At 42.1% G+C, this 19,690-nt stretch overlaps 3 protein-coding genes and 1 non-coding gene across 4 annotated transcripts; 2 read left to right on the forward strand and 2 right to left on the reverse strand.

Moving 5' to 3' along the window:
- Positions 1 to 2,531: 2,531 nt before the first annotated feature.
- LOC123395547 (protein LOL2-like) lies at positions 2,532 to 6,248 on the forward strand. The gene is made up of 7 exons (XM_045090559.1): positions 2,532 to 2,780; positions 3,140 to 3,253; positions 4,732 to 4,854; positions 5,296 to 5,405; positions 5,494 to 5,571; positions 5,663 to 5,734; positions 5,847 to 6,248. Exons 2-7 carry the CDS (start codon positions 3,142 to 3,144, stop codon positions 5,889 to 5,891), a joined length of 540 nt encoding a protein of 179 aa, XP_044946494.1. The 5' UTR covers positions 2,532 to 2,780; positions 3,140 to 3,141; the 3' UTR covers positions 5,892 to 6,248.
- Positions 6,249 to 6,767: 519 nt separating this feature from the next.
- On the reverse strand, positions 6,768 to 6,855 carry TRNAM-CAU. The gene is given in 2 exon segments: positions 6,768 to 6,803; positions 6,818 to 6,855. It is a non-coding gene; the product is annotated as a tRNA-Met (tRNA).
- Positions 6,856 to 7,162: 307 nt separating this feature from the next.
- On the forward strand, positions 7,163 to 9,448 carry LOC123395548 (CASP-like protein 1B2). Its single transcript, XM_045090560.1, has 3 exons — positions 7,163 to 7,609; positions 7,709 to 7,823; positions 8,751 to 9,448. The coding sequence occupies exons 1-3, from the start codon at positions 7,368 to 7,370 to the stop codon at positions 8,982 to 8,984; spliced, it is 591 nt and encodes a 196-aa protein (XP_044946495.1). The 5' UTR covers positions 7,163 to 7,367; the 3' UTR covers positions 8,985 to 9,448.
- A 1,929-nt stretch (positions 9,449 to 11,377) lies between these two features.
- LOC123395549 (NAC domain-containing protein 21/22-like) lies at positions 11,378 to 16,080 on the reverse strand. Its single transcript, XM_045090561.1, has 3 exons — positions 15,744 to 16,080; positions 13,162 to 13,424; positions 11,378 to 12,059 (listed from the first exon to the last, which is right to left on the reverse strand). The coding sequence occupies exons 1-3, from the start codon at positions 15,928 to 15,930 to the stop codon at positions 11,595 to 11,597; spliced, it is 915 nt and encodes a 304-aa protein (XP_044946496.1). The 5' UTR covers positions 15,931 to 16,080; the 3' UTR covers positions 11,378 to 11,594.
- Positions 16,081 to 19,690: the final 3,610 nt, after the last annotated feature.

Consider the following 19,690-nt stretch of genomic DNA (forward strand, 5'->3'; position numbering starts at 1 on the left):
TAATAGTATGAGATATGATGTACTTAAAAACTCATTATTAGTAATACATGTGAAGTCACCAGGTTTACCTCAATGATTCCTCCACTATCATGAAAAATGTGGTACATTTCAGTGCCCACTTCGTAAACATCTTCCCCCGCCATATAGATAGATAATGTTGTTCTTATGCCCAACTATTTTTAAACCTAGCCCATTTAACCCAACGAATCATCTCTGTTAACGGGCTTTTAGAAGGCAACATGTTGAAAATACCTAATAACCGACTTCGTTGTCTTCACTTTTGATATATAATTGTTTTACGTGTCTTGCCTAATCTTATGGTCTCGGGAATGTGCCAGAGTGAATTGTTTGCCTCCATTCATTATAACAACAAATGTTTGACGGGTCGGGGAATTGAGGGTACTAGATGATACCCCGCAAATTGTTGTGGGAATATATTGTAATATATTCTAGTGAGATTGAGAATATTTAAAGACAATATGGTAACTAGAAATTATTATGTTTTATTATTGTGTCGTTGCAGATATTTATTAAATATAAAATAGCATAATAAGGAAATTCTCATGCATGTTTGCATATTGAGGTGGACTTTTTACTATGCATGGATGCATATTGAGGTGGTTATATTCCCATTTATGTTGCATGTTGAGGTGGCATGCTTACATGTTGAGAAAAATAAGTTAACGAAAGATATCTATTTAGATATAGAAGTTCTGGTAGAGTTGCTCTAACATCTTCATATATTGTTCCTAGACCACTATGCGTATATTGGTCTCTTTTAGCTTCTACCATCTTCTAAGTTTCACACTTCTTATCATCCATGGTGGCTTGCATACTTTGGAGGGTCTCCATACCATCACCTTTTGTCTTCTTTAATGCATTTTTAATGTAAGGTACCTCATTAGCAAGTGTGTCATCTTTTCCGAACAACACATTATTTTTTTTCGAACCCCACACCAAATTCCCTTCCCCTTTCTTTTTAGTGGAAATTGATTTGAATATGCTCCCAAGTTCCTTGTAGATGTTACTGTAATTATTATTACTTGAGGGATGATGCTTAGAATAATATTTTTTGGAGTGGTTCATATATGTGTTTGCTGCTTAATATTTCTAGCAATGAAATGTACATTGACCCGACCTTTGTTTTTCTTAACTAAAGCACTAAGAGGGACATCATTAATGCTATAAACATCCTTAGTGGAAGCATGCACATAATTAGATCAGCTTTAACATCTAAAGTTTCTATCTCATCAATAAAATTCACCCCTTTTACCCACAAAATAAATAAATAAAATTCATCCTTTCAAAAAATTGTAGCTCTTTTGGTGTGTCAATGGAAATAATTTGCCATCGTGTTATTCAAAAGATGCTTTTATTACCCTTGTGTCTTGGTAAAAAGCAAGTGCAGTTGTGTCTAACAAGTTACTTGGGATATGATCAAGGCCACAAAAGGTTTGAAACATAGGCTAGTCATCAAGTCCATGTGTAGGGTACTTTTAAAGCCCGTTTTCCGAAAACAATTCCGCAAGATTGAGCATGATGGCGTTATATTTAAAGTTCATAATTTTGTTCCTCATTTGGGTAATCTTAGCAAGAGGATAATATTTAGCAATAAAAGACTCTTTGTAAGATTTTAGATAATTAATGATACCACTAGGAAAAGAAAATAACCATTCCCACCCCTTAATGAGAAAGGGAATAATTTCAACTAGACAACTTTTGAATCAACGTCTTTAAACTTTGCATGTCACGATATTCAACAGACTCATGCGAGTGCATATCAATATCTTGACTAACAATACCACCAATTGCTCTTTAGATATAATAAAATAGTTCTCTTTTAAATTTAATAGTATGATATATGATAGGTGTACTTATAAACTCAGTATTAGTAATATGTGTGAAGTCACTCGGGTTACCTCAATGTTTCCCCCACTATTATGAAAAATATGGTATATTTCAGTGCCCTTTGTGTAAACATCTTTGAGCACCTCATCACCACGTCCCTTGAACGTAACAACCAAGATGTCGGTCGGCGTTGGTTTCATCGATGCATCGTACCGAACTATTATACCATGCCACAAGATATCCTAGGAATTTCGTATGGAACTTGTCCGTCCAGTAGTTATCTGCTTTCATGTCATCGTGCCAGGTGTAGTTCTTCTGTTTGGTCTAGTCAACCAATCAAGAAAATAAAAGAAGTCATAAGGCCAGGTCATGATCAATGCATGTTTTTTCAACAGAAGTTTTAAAACAAGAGGTGAAATGTGCCGCAAGATCACAAGTTGAAAAGTGAGGAACTATATGCGTGAAAACACACGTCTCCATAGAAATTTCCAGGTAAAACAGGGGGTTGAATTCTGCTGGGAAATAATATACGTAGTATATATTAGAGATATATAGAAAAAAGGGGGGGAATTCTGTGGTTCATTGACACGGTCGCCCACGACTCTTGCAACATGTGACGAAAGGAAAGGGGAAGAAGAAGAGAAGAGAAGAGTGAGAGCGACGCAACGCAACGCAACGCGGTCTCCTCCGTCGTCTCCAACCTCTCGTCCGCCTGCCAAATAAATCCAACCCCACAACCGCCGCTGTCTGCCCCCCCGTCAATAAGTTTTTCTCCGCCATTTCCCCCCTCCGCGAGAACCGCCTCGAGGTCCCCGCGTGCAGCTAGATCGGTGGCGCCTCGCCTCGCCTCCCCCCGCGAAAACCGTTCCCCCCGTTCATTCCCTGAGCCGATTCTTGCAAAGGGATTTCTCGTCTGCTCGGTTCCTCTCGAGGTGAGCGTCGAATCCGATGTTTTTTTTTCCCTCGCCGCCCCGTCGATTCGGTGGCGCGGCTACTCGCATCGCGCTGCTTTCCTGGAGAAATCGACGCCGGGTCGGTCAGAGGGTGGGGCGTATGTATGCTGGAGTAGCAGCATGATTTGGGTCCTCTCAAAATCGGAGCTTTCCATGGCGATTCCAGCATCCCCCGTGCTAATTGATAGCATCTTTCGACGGCCCTGCGATGGAGCAAGGCGCTGATACGCGCTGGGCGATAGGATTCGGATGGAGCAGCGGGCAGAGCGTAATCGGATTGGTGTGTGAAAAACTCTCTGTACTGCCACGCCCTGACGGGCCTGGTCGGATTTTTGCAGGCATGCAGAGCCAGATCGTGTGCCATGGGTGCAGGAGCGTTCTACTCTACCCCAGAGGGGCCCCGAGCGTGTGCTGCGCGGTGTGCCACGCCGTCACCAGCGCGCCGCCTCCAGGTAATGATGGTGATGTCCGGGCTCTGGTCTCCCCCGTTTGTGCAAACTGAACACAAAAAGTGCAAAAAAGATCGTGTTATGTTTAACTTTGTTGATAATGTTCTGGATTATATGCTATATGTAGTGGTGGGATGCTGATGAATGGGTAGGGAAATGAAGGAGGGACACACTAGGATTTATTTATCCTACAGCAGGTTATGCGAAACCTCACATAGCAATTTTATAGCCTAAGATAGTAGATAGATTCCTGGAATGTGCCGTCCATTTCTAGGTTTGATTCTACTAGCTTAACATGCGCATTCATCAATCGTGGTTCGCACTGTTTGGTGGATCAGTGATGTATTGTGTGGTGTACTCCCCAGAGGAATGTTAAATTCGGTCAGTATGGCATGGGGTTGAGAAGATTGAGGTTCCTACTAAGAGCCTATTTGGATTGTAGGATTTCCATAGGAATTATGGAGGATTTGAATCCGTAGGGATTTTTCCTATAATTGTCCTTAAGATCATTGGATTGGGGTTGACGGAATCTCATGGAGTTCCTATGCCCTAAGTTACATAGGAATCTTAGCACAGGCACAAACCTCATTTAGTTTTTCCTTTCAGTATAATGCACTTTCTTTCTATTTCTCTCTTCAGCCCTCCAAAATTTCAGTGTTTATTTCCTGTGCAGCATCCCAAGGCACCGCTTTCCAAATCCCTATGCTTTAAGATCCTGTAGGAATGCACATCACATGAAATCTCTCAGTCCTGTATTGTTCCTGTTTCTGCGTTCTCTAATTCCTGCAGTTCAAAGAGGCCCAACATTTATATGTATATATTGGCAGCTGACTATTGAATGTTGGTAGTATCAGTTGCGGGTTAGGATGCTGATATGACCCATTTTGGGTGGCTGGTGGCAGAAAGATAAACTTTCCCTTCCTTATATGACCCATCTACCTACTTTTGTGTGGTTACTTTCAACCCACTTATGCTCAGTACCCTTACAAATTTGTCTTCTGTTTAATCCTTATTGGTTCATCTTAACGAAAATTAGTAGCTGATAGAGCCCTTCCAATCTAGCTGTCATTGCCTAAACAGTCTTGTTGTTTACATTAGAGAGATCATACACCCTAAATGTTCTCCGCCTCGTATATTGGGTGTGTATTCTGCTTTGCCATGTGTGGCGCCTCTTCCTTGCTTTCTCTGGGCAGCTTTATCCTCCATTGTAATGTTCTACCTTTTATGCCTTATCACCATATATCAAGTGTTTTAGCGATTATTTACATGTTTTGTTGTGTCCATTAAAATGGTCAGCCCATGCATTTTTTTTAAAAGGAGGAATACCCCTGGCCCATACATTTGTAATTGGACAGTGGGTAATCTTTTACCCATTACCTAGGCCTGGTAGCTGCATACTGTTGTTCGCTCTTGGTTTGTTGGTGGTGCTTCAGATATCTAGTTAACATGCTTATGAAAAAGTGAGTAAATTTCTTCTGCAGGAATGGAGATGGCTCAGCTTATATGCGTCGGCTGTCGAACTTTATTGATGTATACTCGCAATGCAACTACTGTCAGATGCTCATGCTGTGATACAGTCAACCTTGCCAGACCAGCACCGCCAGGTACTGATGTATGTGTCGAATTATTCTGTAGATCCTTGAGCTTGTAAGTTGAAATTGTAGTCATGAATGGAATATCTTTTTCTATAAAATCAGCAAAGGTTACTCGGACAAAGAATCCAGGAGAGTTCAACTTGATGCTACAATACCTTAGGAAAGTATTATCATTTGCCCCAGGTCTAGCTATGTTAACAGAAACTTCGTATGGCTTGAAATTGGCTGATTTTCTAGTAAGTTTATCGCAGCAGTTTCATTGTCTCAAGCTGTAAATACAAGATAGTATTTGTGGGGTATAGTGCATTGCTGGTTGTTATGCTAACATTTTAGTATGTTTTCCCTTCTCTGTTCCTATGTCTCATGCATGTTTAAGCTCCCTTTGTGTATCTACCATGTGTTCTATTTATCCGTTCTCCACTTGACGAATTCTATCTGCTCATGGTGCAGTGAATAGTATAGCTCATGTGAACTGTGGCCAGTGCCAGACGGTGTTAATGTATCCATACGGAGCATCTTCTGTCAAGTGTGCTATCTGCAATTTTATTACAAACATTGGAGTATGTCAATATCTTCCTTCGATCTCTTTGTACTGCAAATGCTTAGTGAAACCGTATGATTTTAATCTATTTTATTTTCTTATCCCAGATGAACACCATGAGACCTTTGCCAGCTACAATGCATGCACCAAACGGAATTTCTTATAGTGTCCCATCGACTTCTGCGGTATGTGCATATCATGAGCCCTTTGAGCATTCGCTGTGAATTCCAAGGTGATTTACCTCTTCTAATTTCCATGTTCCCCTGTATTGGTCAGCCGTCCACTCAATCGCAGAATGTAACGGTGGTCGTTGAAAACCCAATGACAGTAGATGACAAGGGAAAACTGGTAAGCCGCCTCTGCGCTTTGCTACCACCTTCCAATCAGTCTGCATTCGTACTTTGTGTTGCACGGTGAAGCTATCCTGCATTGCTCACACCGCCCGTTGACATTTTCGCAGGTGAGCAACGTCGTAGTCGGGGTTACCACCGGCGGGAAAAAGTAGCAAAACTATGTCATGTCTTATACTCTGGAGTTGGGAACACCTTGTATTATACTCGTGTCTGGGGATCGACCGATCGGTCGCGTAGAAGAAAAACCCAAAGCGCGGAAATGGACCGCGCCAACAAAAAAAGAGGGTGCGGGTGTGGATAATATGGAGAAGAACTGTATTTTGCTTACCCCCTTGATTCTTTTGTATGTAAAATGTGGGCACTGTCAGACCTCACTGTGTGATCAAATCCTCTCTGTCCTGAAGGGGCCTCTCGTTCTGGATGAATAAACAGCAAATAACTTTGCGTGTGGCTGGCCCCACCTGTCGGTGATTGGTAATTAAAACGACGGTAATTGTTGTGATGAATAATTCTTGAAAGGCTGTATTATATTTACGTACATCTCTACAGCGAATAAGTACATGTTTGCACTGTACGTGTATTTGTAGTTGTGGGTATTTATACACGGTACCTGACATTGTACCGGGTCAAGGGACCGTAGAGATAAAGATAAAGCGCAATCGCTCATGATCAAGTCATGTTTGCTCTGTAAAAAAGGGCAGGTTGTGGTGTTGAAATTTTATTTTCTTAATAATGTTTCTCTCTACACATGACATATGTGTTGTGGTCTGTTAATAAGGAATGCACATGCATAATGAGAAAAGTGAAATGTTATGTCTGAAAGTCAAAGTTTTTTTAATTATCGCAAATGCTCAGCTGAAAATCGACCTTGATGTTTTGTGTACTTTGGACCATAAATTTAAACAAAAAATAACTAGGAACTCAGACAAAATAACATAAAGAAATAAGATAAACAGAGACGAAAATGGAACACTATAAAATAGTACTTAAATCTCATGAACGTAAAACACCAAGGAAATAAAAAAAATTGGGGTGAGAGAGGCTCGAACTCTCGACCTCAGGATCACTCACGTTTAGCTATGAAACCTACGCGCTAGCCAACTGCGCCACCACCCCTTTGGTGACCTTCAAGTAACGCACTACTTTTTAGAAGCTTATTAACTGTTATAGAAATCTTGTCAGCAAATAAGATCGAATCACATAATTTTTCTCATGTTAGATGTACCTAACCAGGAAACTGGCATCCTCTCCCAGTGAAGTGTGCCACAATGTTCCCTCACTCGACGCTCCTGTCAATCTGTCATACTCGAGATGCAAATCCCTCTACAAAAATTGTTCTTCTTTGGCACCTCACTTTCAACCCGTATCACAAGTCTCAAACGACTCCCAAAAGAAACACCTTTCCTCTTGACCGGTCACTCGAGCTTATACTCATCAAGTAGAACACAAGTAGCCCATAATTTACGGTTTTCATTTTTTTCAGGTTTGGCAAGTAACCCAAACTTGCAGGATCCGATCACCTCCAATTTGGGATCACCATCACCAGCAAGCATATAATCTCCCACCAAAAAGCCCCAAATTCCAATCACCCCAAAACCTCCTGAGGTTCTTGTTCAGAGTGTCACCCAATGGACATCGAGCATGGCAAGAAGCCCCCTGCCATCGCCGCTGCGGAGCTGTGCACGCTCAAGGACAAGCTCGTCGGCCTATGGCCGGTCCTGCTGCGGGCGGCGGCGGTCCTGGCGACGGCGGTGGCCGCGGTGGTCATGGGGCTCAACAGGCAGTCCTACACCGCGGTGGTGGCCATTGTGGGCACCAGGCCGCTCACTCAGACCTTCACTGCCAAGTTCAACCACACGCCTGCATTTGTGTAGGGGGGCTCCTTGCTTTGCTTTGCTTGCTTGCTTGTCATTGCCTGGAGAATTTACTGACACGTCGTCTCGGTGACGGTAAACCGTCGATTTCGCAGGTACTTTGTCATAGCCAATGGTGTTGCCAGTCTGTATAACCTGGTGGTGCTGCTCACCAGAAGGTGCCTTGTGCAGGGGAGGGCCCAGCATTTGGTAGTGCATAGGATGGACATGGTAATTTCTTTCTTCTTGACCTGCAATTCGCCGACTAAATGACACTTAACATCATCTATAGGTTGGCCGTTATTTACTCAAAGAAAACCTCACCCAGTAGTAGTTTCACACTTTCATCAGAGTATGTACATTTGAACTGTTCTTCATAAAAATATTTTGGTGGACTGAGTATCGAATAGATCTACGGCAGAAGCAACCAACTCAATCTAAGCAAGTCCGTTGATCTTAAATGAAGTTTTTCCTACACAACCCAGGCAGATCTGATGAGTTTGGAGCCTTCTGATGGTGCTACTATGAAAACACAGCGCCCAATCTAATCAAGAATCTTTTTGCAACTGTCCAGAACCAGTGCTTGAGTGAAAAACTGCTGGTGCTGCACTTGTATTATGGACACCTAATACTGTAGCATATCTGGCAAGTCCCAAATGAGTGTCGGTCGACGGCAACACATTATATTTTTTTATCCTCCTTGTACTTTCAATGTACCAAATAAGAAAATTATGGTTCTACTGCCCATTACTTACACAAAACCTCATCCAGTAGTAGTTTCACACTTTCATCAGAGTATCTTTGGACTGTTCCTCATAAAAATATTTTAGTGGAGTAACCAACTTAGTCTAAGTTTCCCGCAAATAAATAAAAAATAACTTATCTAAGTATAGTGATATTAAATTCAGGTGCTCCTAACCAATCCAGGGATATCTGATAAATTTGGAACCTTATGACGGTGGTACTATAAAAACACAGCACTCAATCTAATCAAGAATCTCTTTGCAACTATCCAGAACCAGTAGCTTGAGTGAAAATGCTGGTGCTGTACTCTGTATTGTAGACACCTAGTACTGTAGTACATCTGGCAAATTTCAAACCAGTGTCAATGGACCGCAACACATGATATATTTCACCCTTGTGCTGTCAATGTCCCAGGTAATCATGGTTCTATTGGCCACTGGTGCCGCGACAGCGGCTTCGATGGCCGAGTTAGGCAAGAACGGTAACTTGCACACGCGTTGGAACCCGATATGCAACAAATTTGGCTCCTTCTGCAACCGTGGAGGCGTATCCCTCGTGTCCTCGTTTATCGGTGTTGCGCTCATGCTAGCCCTGAACTTGCTCTCATCTGCAACCACCTCTCCCCGTGCCGTCGTCGCAGGCCAATGAGCACTAGTACCTCAGCTCTGACAGCTCATACCCAAGAGTACACTGCCTATGTCACTGGGATGTGAAGTGATGTGAGACAATATGGTTGCATGTGGGAGCTAGATCTCATGAGGAAGTGTGATCAAAGTTGCAAGTGTGCTAAATTTGGTGTACAACTGTATATCACCTTGCCTGGTCTGAAATGTGCAGGCACATAAGCCCTGGTTGGTTATGGGGCTTTAAGTAGATCAGATCTTACATCAGATCAAGTTGTTGCACCATTCAATTCTACTACTTTGTGGTTGTAAACCAGTACTTACGACTGTCCCGGCATTTGGCTGCATTTGCTCAATTGGATGAGATACACTCACCGTTCTAGACGTATGTCTGGTGAGGTTTGGTCTTCCAGAACAGTTTGTACCTGTTGTACTGCATGGAGCTCTTGTTTTATTACCTGAATAGTGATGTTGTTTGGAGTTGCTTGAGATGATGCATCCATCACCAGCCTTAGTTGCGGACTTAATGAGGCAAAAAATTCAAGGTTGGTCAGTTGATGTAGATTTATCAGAGAAGGATCACATGCATGTGAGCCTATCAGGCATCTCCAGAAAAACTCAGTTAACATGCAACTAGGAGCTAAGTGATTACCACTGGTGCAGCAGATCAGCCTAACAATCTATGACAAATTGACAATCACAACCTAGATGTGCTCATTGTCGAACTGACCATTCTTCGTAAAGAAAAATCTGTGTTGCCATGGATTTTTCTTAAAAAAAAAAAACTTGTGCTTTGGTACTTTTTTTTCTTGAAAAAAAAATCTTAAAATCAAACTAGTCAATATTAGGTGACCAAATTTGTACTATCTTCAGTTCAATTTAGTTGATACCTTGGTACTGATCCTTTTGTCTCCGTTTAATATTATCTACTTCCCTTCCAGATCAGTAAACTTTCCTAATAGTCGAGAGGTTCGAGTCAACAGAACATAAAATTTGCACAAGAGATCATGCCTAAATCATGTGTAAAGATAAGAGCGGCTAGGATTACCTAGCAGCTGCTGCTCCCCAGATTCATTCAAGTAGAGCTTGTCCTTGTTTCTGCACTTTACTCTTCCACCTATATTGGTATGGATGTACAAGACTTGTTGCTATACGCGTATGGTACTAGTATTCATGACAGGAGGTACGCTGAAAGGTGCCCTCAAGCAGAGAAGGGTGGTCACTCTCACTCATGCAGCTGGACAGCATATGAAGAACAGGGCACTGAAAGAAAAACAGGACCTTTCAGCATACTGTTCCTCAATTCGTGTGTCGCCATTGCGAAAATACCGCTGGTGATCTGCAAAATAATGAGCCCTCAGATAAATACTTCATCCAGTCGTAATAACTATGATGTTTTGCACATTGACAAGATCTTCGACGTATAACTTCGACCATTAGTTTCTACTGCAATATTATAATAGAACATATGAATAAATATTAGTGTACAAAAATATTGAGTTCAAAATCTACACATGCTATTTCCACACGTGCAATAAAAATATTTTAAAAAGTTTCATGGTAAAAAGTATAGTACTACCATATTTCTGTGACAAAGTACGGTTCCTCAATTTATGTCTTGTTGGGAAAACCCCCGCAAGTGATCTGCGCATCAGTTTGCGCCTGTCACTGAATAACATACTCCCTCCTGTCTTGGTTACTATGTTTTGGACATTGACAAAGTATCCCTGGTGTAACTTTGAGTTGGTTACTACTACAATATATAACTATAAAACCTACAAATATATATTATAATATACAAGAATTTTGAGGAGCAAATCTATGCATAGATTTCCACACATCCAATAAAAATGATTTAAAAAGTAATGTGGCAAAAATGTCAAATTTGGACCAAAACTATATGTATAGTGTCAAATGTTTGGTGGATCGGATGGAGTAGCCATAGTCCCAAAGTAAAATGGGTTGCGTGCGCAATCTATATTCTCTTTTCTCCGCACGTACTCCCAAAAGGGGTGCAGTTTTTATTGTAGATGCTATATCATGATGAAGACTCATGGACAATATATATGTATTGAAAGAACCGCAACATATTGTGTGCGCAACCACGCAACATGTTATGTATACTTTTCTAGATGAATTTCAGTGACACTCCCGCTCTGCATCTGGACTGGTTCTGATTTTTTGCTGCTATTTATGTGGAATTAGCTCTGGAGTCAGTTAACTGTGAGAAATATGCCGATGAGGCTATTGAGGATGCGTCCACCAATCAATCATGAGGGGAGAAAGCATGTCTAACATTCAGAATTCCAGACACAAAAGGACCATCAGTAGGACATCAATGATCCGATCTGTCTGATCACTGCAACCTGTACTTATGAATGTACATACTTCAACAATCATTAGTGTTCTCCAAAAATATTAAATCATTCCAGGGTTTTAGTCCTCCAATATCGACTGGGGAAACAAAAAATCACCGTTTCTCTACTAATAGTCTAATACCCACACACTCAAGAAACATTGCACCAAACAGACATAATTATACATTCTGATATGAAATCATCATACACAAACCGCAGATTAACTACTAGCTAGCCAGTTATCTGCTTATGTTGTCTGGATAAATAAACAAATTTGCCTAGAAGTGGTTCCAAGTAGAGCTCACTGCAGCAGCCATCTGAGCAGACATGCTCGGCACCACCTCACCACCCATGGAGCTCAGCTGGCTCAGCACTGCCTTGAGAACCTTCTTGTCGCAGTTCGTGGAGGGGTCTAGGTAGCTCCCAAAGTCAGGCAGGCCATGGTCCAGGTAGCTCATGCCATTACCGTTGCCTGTCACCATGGGGAGGTAGCTGCTGTTGCTGGCACTGTTATTACTGAAGCTGGAGAAGCAGGGCACTTGCTCAAGTGCGGCCGTGGCGGCGGCGGAGGTGTTCATGGTGGCATGGAGCTGTGCCAGGGTGGTGTCCATGAGTGGTGGCAGTGGCGGTGAGGAGGTGTCTGTGGATGTGCCATGGACAATGTTGGTGAGGTTCCTTGGCCTGGGGGTGGCACCAACTCCTGATTTCTTCTTGCATATGACTCTGCACAGGACCCAGTCCTCCTGATGAAAACACATGGAGGATCAAGAAGAGAGCATTGATTGGTCAGTGGTTCATTGGTAGGTGCAGTCTTACAAGGTGATGTGAATGAGATCTTGGTGATCACTGTCACTGTACTTGCTCTTGATTGCATCACTTGTCACAGTGAAGTGATGTGGACAGGACCATCCTATGTAACCCTGATTGGTTCATGCATCCAACCAAGCATTTTCTTTTCTTTTTTTGAGAATTGAATAAGTTTTACCTTTTACATTTGGATTACTTTGTTTGATCATCTTTTTTTTTTATTGAATAAGTTTTATCCTATTTGCAGCTTGTTAAGAATCTTTCTCTCTTTTTTTTTGCGAGGAAGCTTGCTAAGAATTTAACTAATCTACTCCACTATGTTGGATTATAGATGACCAACTTGTTTGCAAAGTCACCACAAGTTTGCATATGAAATTCATTAAAGACTTTGTGAGAACTGTATATTTATTCCCTGTCTCTATCAGTTGCAAGTGTGTTTTAGAGGAGCTCATTCGCCTGACTGCATGCATGTGGTGGCGTGTCTACTTTTATTCTTAACCACAATAAAAATCATAACATCAAGAAATTTTTGTACTTCTAGTCTCTTTTTAAATAATGTTAAATAAGAACAGACATTGAACTATATGAGAAAAAAGAAAATGGTAGTTGGTATATGTTGTCATTATCAATAACAGCTAACCTATACTATATGTTAAGATCAACCCACCATTTTCCTTTTATTTAATTTATAAACTGGAGCAAGTAGTAGCAACCCATAAGTAAATTCGATTTTATTTCTGAAAATAAATAAATGAACAGAAAGTGACAAGTCAAGAAGTCCATATCATGTGTACAGTACGTCAAACTTCAAACAAATACTTAAATACAGCGCTTACACACTGCAAGAAATCTCCTATACGATTGGTTGTGCCCACCCAATTTGTACCTACCTAGGCCATAGCTATGCAGATGAATACTTTTTTCGCAAAACTGAAAATAAATAAATCGATGGCTTTCCACAATACTACCCACTGAACATTAGATAAGATATGTTCATTTGTTTCATGCATGATCTAGGGTTTTAGTGTCGGCTATTACCTTGGAGGCTTGCTCATGTGCTCCCTCCAACCTGTATTCGTGCATCACCCACTCCGTCTTCCTCCCCTTAGGGGCCCTCCCTTGGTAGAACACCAACGTCTTCCTCATCCCCACTAGCGCACCCCGCCGCGCCACCACCCTATCCTTTCCGGTTGCCTTCCAGTATCCCGACACCGTCGCCCGGTTCGTGCGCTGCCCCGTCGCGTATTTTCGATCCTTTAGGCTGTAGAAATACCACTCCTTGCCTCCCACCGATGCAGTCACTGATAATAAATGAAAGATAACATAAAGACATTAGGATAGTAAAGAAAGGTATAACTAAAAGACATGGCCGCTAAGCTATCAAACAGGCCCCACGAATAAACGACGGCAAAGCCCTAAAAATCTTGAGGTAACACAACCAGGGTTTCTCCATCATGCGCTCTATCCTTTTGACGGTGACACCGACACGTTTCGATAGAACCGTGCATCTTAGAGACGAAACAGACCACGTCAATCTCATCGACCCTCCCTGCACCTTCTATTTTTTTTTGTCACAATCAGCCCCTTTTAATGGAAGTCAGCTTATTACCACTGGAAATAACACACTACAATAGAGAGACATGCCATCTTAGATGTATCAATCAACACGTGTACGGCCCATGCTGATCGTCTGCAATGGAGCCCACGAGCATGCAAGATGTGATTTTACAGTTTGTTGCCGTCGCCGTCGTGCCATGTGCCAAGATTAGACATGGAGAGGGTATGTATCCAGGATGACGTCATAACTGGTCCGGAAATACTCGCTTATATAATAAATTAAATAGGACGAGTAAATGTATTGTACAGGTGTCGTGGTGTGGTTGGTCTAGCACGTCAGTTTTACACGCTGAAGATCTCCGGTTAGAACCCAAACGATGGCACAATTTTTTTTTGGCTCCTTTTTAAGCATATAAGGTGATTATGACGTCATAATATATATGCTTGTTCCATTATAACTAAATCAAAAAGTTATATATCCCCCCCCCACCCCACACACACACACACAAAGTAGAGCGTGGATTTGAATTTTCAGAAAAGAGGATTAGTTAAAGGATAGACGTTGGAAATAAAATAAATAGCAACACAAGGAATGTTGAACCACATGTGAACTAAGTAGGTGTTTACATTTTTCCTCGCATCTAACCATCTTTTTTGTCTGGAACAAGCATTTGTCTTGTCTACAACGAACACGTACATTATGGTCGATCAATATATTTAGAAGACCAGAAATATTGTATACCAAGATCCATATATTTAGAAGGCCAGAAATTTCAGTACCAACCATGGAGGAAATGGAAGATCCCCGCTCTCTGTATGCACTTTTTCCATAAATTCTTAAATAATAGTTCATGTGTAATACCATCCTAGCTAGATCAAAGTTTCTACATATATATTTTGAAACCAGCAAAGGTCTCTGTATATATATAGATAAAAGTAGAACACTGTGTTCAGCATGCGCATCGCTAGCTAAAGATCATACATTGACCAAAGGGTCGTGAAATCTAGTTCTGCACAATACACCAGATTAGATAGGATAAATTACTACAACTACAGAAAAAAAAAAGTATGCTTAGAGATCATTTTGTCTTTAGCATAATAGAAGAGAAAGAAAACTACGCCTGCATCCGAAGGTGACAAATTGATTTGGGAAGCTGGAAGAGTGTGAAGGAGAAGAAGAAAAAAAAATTCTAGATTCGAATTAGTTAAGCACACTTTTTCTAGCAAAGTGGAATTGGTAAAGGCTACAACTCTTTCATTTTTGGAAGTCCCCCACTTGACACATTCCTCTGTCAGAGCCTTACCCGAAAGCGACTGGTTTCAGACTACCACATCAAAGATCAAAGATCCTTTTAAAAAATATGCACGCATGATCTATAAGATTGCAAATAGCTATAGAACATAAGAGAAAAATAATTGGCAGCTCCAGTTTATGGACTAATTGCATGCCTACTACAACTATTCTTTTGTGAAAGATTCAAAGAATCTTTGCCAATCATTAATATAGTTAATTTTCAAATTTCGAAGACGGCTGATCTAGTTCCGAAAGTTCATAGGAAATCAGATTCCTTTGGATTTCTATGAGGGACAGAGAATTCTGTGTGGAAGAAACGCTGAAGTTTTTCTTTTCAGCTTGTCCTTGATAGTTTCATCAGAAAAACAAAAGTTTGCCTAGAGATGTGATAAGACTAAGCGGGCGAAAGCCTTTTTCGGTGATGAGATAAGACAAAAAAGGATGCAGTTTAGTGTGCATGCTATATGTGCACAACACATTGCGGGCTTTGGAATGTTTCTTAGCACGGAAGCAACACCAAGGGGGGAAATAAAAAGGAGAACAGAATTAAAGCGAGTGAACGGAACGAAAGTTGGATGAACAGAAAAGGCCAAGAACGTTGCATGTGGAACGCATTTTCTGATTTTGATTTCCTCTCTCTCTCTCTGTACATGCATCCATGCATGATCGTACAAGGAACCCTTGATTGCGTCTAATTAATACTAGTCACTTCACATCGGTGCAAACAGGTGCAAAGTAGAGAGAGAGAAAGAGAGAGAGGGGGGTGTACCAGGGAGGTCCCATGGCTCGACCTTGTTGAGGTCGACGTCCACCATGGGAGGGCGGCGGCCGGAGAAGCCGACCTTGCCGGTGACCTTGGGCGCGAGGTAGTCGCAGATGAGCTCGTCGTCTCTCGGGTGGAACCGGAACCCCGGCGGCAGCTCCGTCTCCACCATGCTCAAGAAGCTCATCGACATCTCTCTCTATCTCTGCCTCCCCTCCTCCCCCCTCCCTCCTTGCTGATCGATGAGAGGAGAACACAATAGTAGAGAGAGAAACGGACAGGCCAAGCAAGCAAGCAAGAGAGAGAGAGAGAGAGAGGGGGATGGAGTTGTGCTTGTGTCATGAGTTTGCAACTTGTGAAGAAAGAGAGGTTTATAAGGTGGTTTAGGTGGTGGGTCTACCTCAAGCCTTTTCCTCTTCTCCTATTATTCCTTTTTCTTTATTTCCATTTCGCCTTTTCTTTCCATAAATAAGAGGAGCAGTTTCCACGTCAGCGCAAGAGACGACCGGCCACAAGCTAGCTCCACACACATGCATATGCCACTAGCAACAGATTTGTTTTCTACATTTCTCTCTCGAAGCAATAAGAAATTGTTCTCAAAAAAAGGGGGTGCCAAAAAGGAATATCATCTTGTATAAGTGGAACTGGAAAAAGCTGGATTGCTAGCTATCCAAACGCCAAAGATAACCAAGTGTCTCCACTTGTCAATGTGTAGCTATCCTAGCTAGTTCGTTTCAGTAAAATGTTAAATGCAATTTTAGGAGGAAAACTCCCAAAAATATTTGTCAATCTTTAGGGCGTGCATATAAAGTAGCCTAGGCCTAGCTAGTTCGTTTCTCTAGGAGAGCAAGTCTTTCTGGTCATGTAGATATTTTTTAACATGGATAAAGTCAAACTTTCACAACTTTGACTAATGTTATATACTCCCTCCGTCCGGAAATAATTGTCCTAAAAATGAATGAATCTAGACTTATTTTAGTTATAGATACATCAATTATATTAATTTTTAGGACAAGTATTTCTGGACGGAGGGAGTATATTACAATTATTTAGCTTTGATATTTGCAAACTATATGTGTGTTTATTTCTCAACGTGTACTTTAAAATTTTTATAAACATAATGTAAAAAATCATGATCAATTTTTTGTTTAGAGGACCTTGTCGATGTCCAAAATGACAGCTCTTGCATAAACAGAGGGGGTACAGAATGCCACTTAATATTTATTTTTCTACTTAAACCCTAGTGATATACACAATTAAGCTAACATGATAATCGGACCTGGTTATAATGCAATAATTTTTGTCTTACTTGCTAGCTAAAAGCGTACTACTGAGTCGACGTGCGTCTATGCGAACTTAAAGTCTTAAACCATGTTTAGACGTAGTCATGCAAAGTACCTAATCCAAAGACTGGTATCAATTATTACTCTGAAAATATGTTTTAAACCTTCTTTGAGCATGACTCTAAAAATATTATGTAATATACAAGATATTAAGTTACAACCATGAATAATCTACGACGTGCATAACACTAGTAACATCTACTCCCTCTGTCCCACAATATAAGACATTTTTACAAGATGTATTAACTTGCAAAAACACCTTATACTATAAGACGGAGGAAGTAGCATAAAAGGAACACTGATAATTAAACATCATCATATAGTTTATTATCATATTGTGGTCATTTACTCTTGCGTGTCTTTTCTCCCACTACCTCGGGTCAACTAGTTTATGGTTGTTATATATGTATGTTGTACTGTGGTGTTGTGTAAAATCAAGCACAATGGATGACAACTAGGATAGAAGACTCTCCCACCCAAAAACAAAGAGAGTAGAGATTGTGATAATTCAAAACGGGGCCCAACCTCATCTACACTTGGTGAACAGTAAATTCAAGAGGAATAGGTTCCCCCTTCCCGTCTCCATATCGATCTCATGCCCCCCCCCCCCCCCCCCCCCCCGCCCGCGTCACCTCCCTGAGCGAGGCGGCCGGGAGCTCCCCTCCGCCTTCCCTCCAGCGTTCTCCTCCCCCTCCCCCCTCCCGCCGCCACCAGCGGGCGCCATCTCGCCTTGCCTGTGTGGTGCTGGCGAAGATGGGCCTGAGTTTTCCCCACGCGCGACGCATTTGCTCGGGCGGTGGCGGCTGGCAACGATGCCTTTCAACCGACGATGGTGTGGCCCGCCGGCAGCATTCTCGTAGGCCACAGACTCTCTCGACGCCCGTTTGTCGTGGGGCGGCACGGTGGCGCTGGTAGCTGGCGACGCCCGCTCGGCCCAGATCTAGGCTCGTTTGGGCCCCATCTAGGTTGGGACAGGCCGGTGCCTCGGTGTGCGATGGCCTTGCTCCCTGGTGGTGGTGGCGAGGCATCGATGGTCAGCGAGTGGTGAGGACTTCGTCGGACGTCGTGTTGCACCATGGTGACAAGGATTGTATATGCCCATTTGGGCCCGGTTGGGCCGTTAGGGCCTGGCAAGTCCTTGTTGCCGCGTCCAGTCGGCTCCGCAAAGGCGATGAAGGATGTCCCCTCCCTCACGTCGAGTTGTGGTTGCTTCCGTGGTCATTGTCGCCTTTCCCTCACTCCAGGTCTCGTGTTGGCGGCTTGTGTGAGATGGCAATGTTGGTTCGATGACCGTGGTGGCACAGGCTGGTGGGCGGCTTATGGGGTGATGCATTTTGGAGTGTCCGAGGTGGTGGTGGTGCTTTTGGGTCAGGAGAACTTCTGGGCCACTCTTCCGACACCAACGCGCTGACGCATGCGAGCACCTCCAGACCTTCCTGAAGGGCATCAGATATACCCCTTCCCCACTGCCCTTCACATACCGGAGGAAACCCTAGGACTTGTTCGGGCAACAACTGCGTCGTCGTCGCATTTCTTCTTAGAGGTGTTGCTTGATATGCGACGCTTCAGAATGATAGGATTGCGGCGGTACTTCTCCGAAGGTTGCAACGGTTGTCGGTCTTCTTCACTTTGTTGATTTGCCGCTGTCGGTATTTATTTTTCTTTTCTTTCTCTTATTTTTTCCTTTTGGTCCTGGTTGTGTTGCGGCCCCAGTGAGCTAGACATATTGGACGGTTGCTTTATAATATAAAACGGAGGGAGACCTTTTATCTCAACAATAAATTCAAAAAAGTCAAAAAAGGTAATAAAAAAAATTAGACATCGAAGATGCTCATGTACACAAGACGCGTGCAAGATTTCATATTGTGTGGAAAACTGAAGAACTCATGCCAAAAAAATCAACTCCGAATCTTTTTCAAAGTTTCCCATGCACCCAATTTTTTTTTTTTTTGCTCAAACTCCTCAGATGTCCAAACACCATGAAATTTTGGACGCACCTCCAGCACATGGACATCTTGCATGCCTAAAATTTTCAGATTTTTTATTAAAAATATATATTTTTATTTACTGTTCAAACCCGGATGTAGATGAGCTTGAGTGCAGAATAGCCACTCTATAGAGATTGATGTTAGACAAAGTGCACGGTTATATGGTTATCCCTATCACATTTCCAGCCGTTAGTTTTGTCTACAGTTTGGACTTTGGAGCTTATAATAATCAAATAAAACTGTGGGAGGTCTAAGAAAAACAATTAGTCAAACTAGAAAACACCTACTCCCTCCGTTCCTAAATATAAGTCTTTAAAGAAATTTCATTAGTGGACTACGTACGAATGTATATAGACATACTTTAGAGTATAGATTCACTAATTTTGCTTTGTATGTAGACTTCTAATGAAATATTTTAAAAAACTTATATTTAGAAACGAAGGGAGTAGTACATAAAAGAAGAGGTTCTACCAGACAAGCAGTGTCAAACGGAAGCCTTCTTCTGTGTCAAAAGACTGAACCTAGTAGGAGTTGGGTTCGGTCCACATATTCGGCTCGCTACATAAAGTACTACGCTCCAGCTTTGACACTTGACCCGTACGCGGAAGGCCAAGCCCAAGCT

The sequence above is a fragment of the Hordeum vulgare genome, chromosome 5H (assembly GCF_904849725.1).
Source record: "Hordeum vulgare subsp. vulgare chromosome 5H, MorexV3_pseudomolecules_assembly, whole genome shotgun sequence".
NCBI lineage: Eukaryota > Viridiplantae > Streptophyta > Magnoliopsida > Poales > Poaceae > Hordeum > Hordeum vulgare.